Genomic DNA, 7500 nt, shown 5'->3' with positions numbered 1-7500 from the left:
AAAGGCTTCGACGGTTATACCTTCGTTGCTAAGGAAAAGTGGAAACAATTTGCTTAGATATTGAAAAATGTAAACGAAAAATGAAGCCAATGCAGAGTCATATAATTTCTACATTTTCGACATTTCTAGTGGTTTGTATGTGTTTACGGTGCACAGAAGCCGCCAAAGTGATAATCCGCCATTACAACCTCCAGCACTGTGTGCTGAATCGAGCGGAGAACTGTTAATTAATATCCGCCTCCCCGCTGGAAAGATTATTTTTTAGCCATTATTCAGATCTGATTTTTTTGCCTGTCTTTATTTTCATTCCTTCAATTCCAGGCACAATTTCTGTGTTAGTTTGAAGACGATCATAAACTATCATCCATCGCATAAAAACATAATTTTCAATCTCTGGCGTGACTGGGTAATCGTTGATAAAGTGAAAACACTTATGTTCCGAGTGACTTCGTTTTTCCCTAAGCAATGTCACCCTAATTTGCTTTCACACGTAAACGGCAAAGTGATCTACAAATTATTTTTCAGGGAGATTAAAAGGCCTTATGGAGTTGCTACTGTGACCCTTCTCATACTTTACAATCCCAAGGGAACATTTAAAACGGGTTTAACTACTTTCGAGGTTTCATGTACTTGGGTCACAAGGGCGTGCGAGATGTTTTGATCTTCAATGTTCGACTGCGTTTGGCCTTGAGGGCCTCATAATATAAACAATGAATTTGTACTTACTCCGAACTCCTGATATACATCCAAAGTGGAATATTGATACTGCCAACCAAAATGTCTGAAACTGCCAGGGACACGACGTAATAATTTGTCAAGATCCGTAAGCGTTTGTTGGTGGCGAAGGCGGCACAGACCAATCCGTTCCCAAAGATCGCAAGCACAGCGAGTATGAACAAAAATATCAGCGATGTCCACATTGAAGCATCCAATGGAATCGCTTCGCAGTTAGCAGCTGCTGTGCTCCGAGTGTTTTCAGACGCATTCGTGAGATTCATGGCGACGAGTTTGTACCACTTAGCGTTGATTAGAACTACATTCAAGACCGTTCAAACTATATTGAATAAAGAATTAATAAAAGAACAGGTTACAAGTGAGATGCCGATTAAACAGGGGTAATCTCTATTGGTCAGTAATAAATTACTCTTAACGAAAAAGAAAAGAGATAGCTAAGCGATATCTGGACTCACGTTGGAAGCGGGTCAGGTAGAAGTCGGCAAAACACAGTCATAAATTTACTCTAAAAGGCGTCCCACTGCGCTTTGTGTGCCTGCGTCACAAAGATGTATCAATGGTTGTTTTGCATCCATATAAAGTTACTACATAGGCTGTCATGTTTTGATGCTAATCCAAACAGGAAGTTCACCCGAGATCATATTAGATAGCGCCGTCGAAAAGTCAATTAAAGCACGAAACAAAAACAAAGCAACTGAACTATGCATTTCAGGAAAAAATCCACTTCTAATAATGCGAGAAAAGCATTATGACGGGAACATTAGCTCGATTTTTTACAGTAAGAGGCAATTGAGACAGACAGTGAAAACTATCCCAAAATAATTTTCAAAAGCGGAAAAAGTTATCAAACGAACCTTATATTTGCAGATAAGGCAAACATTAAAGATTAAATGATTTAAAAGAGCAGTCACTCAGCGCTGCCCTTAATCACGTTTTTGATGTATTCATTCCGTTTGGTGGCTCGAGGGCCGGAAAATTTCAAGTTTTTTGTTGTTTTGAAAGATTAAAGAAATCGCCCCCGAGCCGATATTTCGGTTGTAGCAGGCCTCAACATGTCACAAAAGTAGTAGACTGGAACCCCACGAGATGAGGGGTTCGCAGGGGAGAGGGAATTTTCCAGCCGCGCGCTTCGGGATCTCGGTCAGCTGCAAGAAGAACTGAGATCTCGGTAAGAGAGCCAAGCCAACCTTTTCGTTGAGTCTTTTCCTGCACTATTGGTCCTTTGTGGCTAGTGGCTTCCCCAAAAGGTCAAGCGGGGTTCGTGTTTGTGGTCTTTTGGAGACCATGCCCGATTGAAGAGAAACATTTCATTTCTCTTCATACAGAAGACTACCACTGAATGTCGTTGTCGGTACCTGGACTGAGTCCATCACTCGATGGTGTCGCAGAAAAGCTCATTCAGTTTCATTGTTGGGGAAATATTAAAGCTAGAAGACTTTACTAAAGGACCGTTCATTTAGACTCTGTGATATTTAATTAGCTCATGGGGATACATTCAGATGTGGTGTATGATAAATGAACAAAAGTGATTAGAGTCCCAAAACATTCGCGTACATATCCAACGCCATAGTACCATACCACCTCCTTGCAAACTTCGGAAATATCAGGAATAGCTTTGTATCTCAACAGGAAAGCTTTTCCAACAAAGTTCAAAGAGCCAGCTTCAGTTATCTTTGTGGACAGTTTAGCAACTTTCATTTGGCCGATTGCCCTCCCGCTTTGAAAATCAATTGCAGTGGGTTTTACCCAAACTTAAGCCCAGGAAGTAAACTGAGTTTGCATTTAAGATTAGTATTGCGGAAAAAAAAAAACCAGATGTATGACTTCCAAGCATGTTGTTTTCGTCGCGTGACGAAAGCATCCATTACCCGGCTGCCATTGAAATATATCCGACGTTTTAAAGAAAACTCAATCAACCTCTCTGCTTTTCCCACTCTTCTTGAAATCCTTGGGAATTGACTTTGACTTTTCAGGTGTTTTCACTGTGGCCAACCCCGGTTATTTATCTTTGGCGTGCACGAATGCGGGCAGCATGTGATCGTGCGGTTGATATAATTAGGCCAAAAATATGGCGTGCAACCAAAAGCAACAATTATGATATGATCATAAAGTCAACCTATACCGCAACCACTTGCACTAAATCACCCGACTTAAAAAAAAAAAATTGCACAATCGACTTGCTGATGAAGTCAGCACCACCCACTCAAGTCATATTTTCTCTTTACTTAATTCTAAACCTCTACTGATTCTTACGGAGAGGGTTTTCAGAAATTTGACAAATTAAGAAAATTTACCAATCCCTTTTTGATCCCGAAACGTGTGGCTTGTCATAAAGTTGGTCCGTTCGAAAGATAAAACTAAGATGCGTTTGAAACGGAGTCTCCGAATGAGAGTTGCTCCTTAATTAATTAAAAATCCCTTGCGGTGAATGTCCACCATACCTCTAAAAGTATATCTGACTTGATAAATTTTTGTTGGATGCGAGGTCTGAAAGTGAGCCAATTTTTTTCGTCCGTATTCGCGATCAGTTTTTTCCTCTTGTTGACCGATCTAAAAAAGCATTAAGTACATTACTTAAATATCCTGACGCTCTTGTCAACGATTTAGACATTGTCAGTTTGGAGACCAAGTTACTTGTTTTGTTGATCGCAAAAGGCCCCTGAAAATCACATGAGCAGAATACAGTCCCACAAAGAAAGCGTGAAACTTGTGCTTTCGCGTCTGATTGGCTGAGAATATGGCGCGAGGTTTCAAAAGAAAAGAAATCCCGAAATTACTATCGATAGCTCTTTGACTTGGTGCTAAAGGATAAACTTAACTTGAGCGAATGTGTTATATTCTCTGTCCTTTAGCATACCTATTTCATTAGTCAATTAGTCTTTGCTTCAAGAATGACTATTTAAAGGCGCTCGTTCAATAATTGTTTCCGCCATGAATTTCAACAATCTTACGTTATTACTGGGTTTTACGGTTTACAAGTGGACTGATCGAGGGTAAAAGCCTGTAATTGAGAACTGAATCCTTAAAATGCTTTTTGCTGCATCATGTTGTGTTTGCCGATAGATAAAATAGCACGGAAATGATCAGATGCACTGAAAAATAAAGTTGCTGTCTGTGTAAAAACGTAAGTAGTTAAGTACGGAACCATACACAAGTCAAATCGATTATTTAAAACATGATAACACGAAAACTAGACGGCACTCCGTTGTACACGAGAAAAAAAGTGGTTGGAATGCCCTCAGGCCACATCGCTTCTCTCTGAAAGCCGGATATATACCGTCACTTTAAATTTAAAATGTCGGGATATTCTCGCTAAAGGTTTTTCAACATTTCAACTTTGATTACCACATGATTCAGAAAACAATTTCTAACAATATTCGTTTGTCTTCATCTGATGCTTATTTACTTTTTTCAAAGTTCACTCAGTTACAAATGTATCGGTAGAGCACTAAAGTGGCTAAAGACTTCAAGTACAAGGATTTCTATAACAAAGTGTTTGATAGTCTTGCACATGAAAATATTTTTGGCAGTTTACTCCGCCGAGCGTTCAGTAAATCGGAATTCAATGACAAGGGCTAGCTTCGTAATAACCGTGACCGACTAAGCATCAAAGCAGATCTGCGAATTTTCTCGCTTACCGTGAAATTACTTCCAAAGCGAAACTTTGTTATAATGATCAACAACATTTCATGTAAGTCATAAATCCAATGCAAAATCTAACTTGATTAGTGCTAAGAAAGCCTAGATTAATTTTTAAATTTCCAACTATTCCCTGATTACTTTGAACAACTCCGGGACTTTATATAAGATAAGAAGTTCAAACGAAGCTGGTTAGCTTGTAGTTGTTATAGATTAAAGGAGACAGAACCTACCACCAGTTGGTGTTAGCAGCGGTAATTTCTACTAACTATGTTTCTACTCAAACAATGGAGCTTTCCCAGGCCTGCTCACTTTAGTCTTCCAGAAATCTCGTCGACTCTCATTTCTAGCTATTGAGCCTGTTATGCAACTCTTCTTCTACCATGAAGTTCTGGAACGCTGTGTGCAATAATTGTTTATCTTGCGACCCGTTTAATTGAAAAATTTAGGCCGTTAGACCAAATTGTTTCCACTAATTTCAGTGCCTTGTCAGCTCTGTTTGTCGACAATCTACTAGAACACGACTTTTTCAAAACACAACTACATTGTTATTCATTCGTTTTGCCTCGGGAGTCATCAGATATTAATACAAACCACAGAGATTGTTTATCGTTGAAATGTATTTGCATTAGCCACTAAAGCCTCCTTTATTGTTTATTTTGACTTCTCTTCTATATTAGCTGAAGCCGAGGCATTTGTTTCGATTGGCTTGTTCATGAAGCATTAGACAGATGATCAATAAGCGATAAAATAAAATTTTTCAAAAACACGCTCAAGCTAATTTTTCTGTTGCATAAATGACACAGGCCCGAAAATCTTTTCTATCAAAGCCAAGAAGATTCAACTGACAGACGTTAAAGGATTCCGGAGGGCAAACTATCGGTCGGAAATTTTCAGAAAAAAAAGTATTCGTGTCGACCATTTTTACCATGCTGCGGAGGGAATCTTTTTGAATTCGGAAAGAAAATGTGGCTCGATCAGTTTTATTCTCTTAGCCAGAATTCCACTGATGCAAATTTGTAAAGGAATAAATTATTCTGACGTACACGGAAAGATGCCAAAATTAAAATTAACCAATTAACAAATAGATGTCAGTTTTTCATGCGTCTGTCCTGTTATTGACAATGAATTTCGTCATAACATTGTCAAAGTAGTCTACTGCCTGCCTACAAATAATGCTGATAAAAAGTATGTAAGTCTAAGCACCCATTTTAAAACACTTAGCTTTCAATTACTGGGATTTATAAGGTTAGTCTGCAGTCTGCAGTCTGCGAGTGTCAGACACCAGGGCAACGGCGAATTCGCTTTGGACAATCAACTGAAATTAAAACCGATCCGTCCGTCTATCTTATAGAGTTAATCTCATTTTCCATGCACTTTCTTAGAGAAATTACATGGACTTGCAAGTGGCATGCCGTGGATAAGCGTTGACGCAGTGAGGAAAGTATTGGTCCATTAATGTGGCCTGGGATGGATTCCGACCCCCGATTCGACTCCATACGAAGTTACTACGCTACTACCCTCCGAGAGATTCTCGTCCGGGTACGCCGGTTTCTCCTCTGTCCCCTCTCTTCGATTTCGACAAAAAAAGTTATCCCGACATACTACTGGCACTAACCTTGCGCTGGGTAAAAGCTTACAGCGCTAGCGTGAAGTAAGCGCCCTGGATTCTCTTCCTTTACTACAGAAACCATCGAAGAGCAAACCGCTTTCGTTTATAGATTGTTTCTGTCTAGTTTCAGCCGCGAATTCAAAATCTTTATGCATTTCATGGCAAAAGCTGACAAACGCATAATTTTCAAATGAGTTCATAGCTTAAGTAGCATTTGCGGTTGAATTTTTAAACCTTGAGTGCTTAATTACTTTCTTTCACCAACAAGTTTATAAAGTGGTTTTATTTTATTTTGCGGAAGGTCGTAACCGTGGTGATTAAAAACAATTTTAAGTGCCAATATCTTAACATATTTCACTTATTTAATACTTGTTTACGTATTGTAAATATTTTAAACGATCATGTTGTTTTGCTCAGTTTTCAATAAACGCAGATGGTACATTGCAGATATCAGTTGTCTACCTTTTAAAGATGGTATTTAAGAACAACCATTGACACAAACGCTAGCCTGCGACGCTTCCCATACACTAAACAAGTCATGCGCAAGCTCAATGACGTCGGAAAAGATCTGAAATGACTGCTTCAAGATGGCGGACAAACTACTCATGATATCCATTAATATTAACTATTCTCACTGCATAATTAATTAGCTCATTGCAAAACACGCTGTTATTCCATCGCATTCCCCCGTTTTCGCCCGTGCTATAACGCCAGTAATGCTTTGCGCCATTTGGAGTTTAAATTTGGTCTCTCCGCTTGGAGCGTGGTCTTTTCGTCCTGTACTCCACAAAGACAGTCGTCTTTTGCGACCCACCCACCTCCCCTGGTGGCGGTTGACCAAGCTCCTATCTGCTCATATCCTCGTTGCATGCCTACTGCCTCGTCAGTCGCGGACTCTTCCCATAACGTAATCTTATGCGATGAGGTAATGAGTATGCAGTGAGGATATAGTACTAAACGCTCCGTGAGCGTAAACTGGGCTGCCTGTGGTACAGGTTACAGGGCACTGAGTTGGTTGGTATTGAAGGCGCTGAAACTGGATTCTCCCAGGAGTAATACCGGAAATATACAATCGAACAAAAAGAAAAAAAAGCTTGGGAATGCAATAGGTACTTCTGGTAACTCCTACAATGGATGAAGCAGGCTAGGGAATCAAGCTCGAATGCAAAATATTTCTCATCATCCCCAGAGCGGTGCAGTCCGGAAACCTAACCCTAATTTTTTTGTTTCGTTAAAACGAAACGAGTCTATTTTGAGTTTAGGGTGAACTATTTACACATTGCGTTTGAGTGGCCAATCAAAAGAGTTTGTAAGTGAAAATCTGAACATCTATGAGATGCAAAAACAAACTTACGAACACGTGAACCTGAATTGTCGCAAATCATAATGCTGACAAACACAAAAGCGAAGGAGATGGTTAATAACTATGAAGTTTTTTTACTATCTGAATGATTTTTGGGTTAGATTAAGGCGATATGTTGTTGAAAGTTCTTGGTGTTAATGAGTAATGTAAA

General features: G+C 39.5%; 1 protein-coding gene across 5 annotated transcripts in view; it reads right to left on the bottom strand.

The window, feature by feature from the left end:
• Positions 1-7500, bottom strand: part of LOC138006784 (histamine H2 receptor-like) — a 51337-nt gene that overhangs the window by 9014 nt on the left and 34823 nt on the right. For 2 of the 5 annotated variants that reach the window (XM_068853346.1, XM_068853345.1), the window contains exon 2: positions 727-1054. In XM_068853346.1, coding sequence (XP_068709447.1) covers positions 727-998 — 272 coding nt within the window. In that variant the 5' untranslated portion in view covers positions 999-1054. Of the gene's footprint in view, positions 1-726; positions 1055-1190; positions 1310-4607; positions 4627-5992; positions 6167-7500 lie in introns of those variants that run through there. The other 3 variants (XM_068853344.1, XM_068853347.1, XM_068853343.1) reach the window with 3 other exon arrangements.

The sequence above is a fragment of the Montipora foliosa genome, chromosome 6, assembly GCF_036669935.1.
Source record: "Montipora foliosa isolate CH-2021 chromosome 6, ASM3666993v2, whole genome shotgun sequence".
NCBI classification, from domain to species: domain Eukaryota; kingdom Metazoa; phylum Cnidaria; class Anthozoa; order Scleractinia; family Acroporidae; genus Montipora; species Montipora foliosa.
This window is presented reverse-complemented; position numbering and strand designations above follow the sequence as displayed.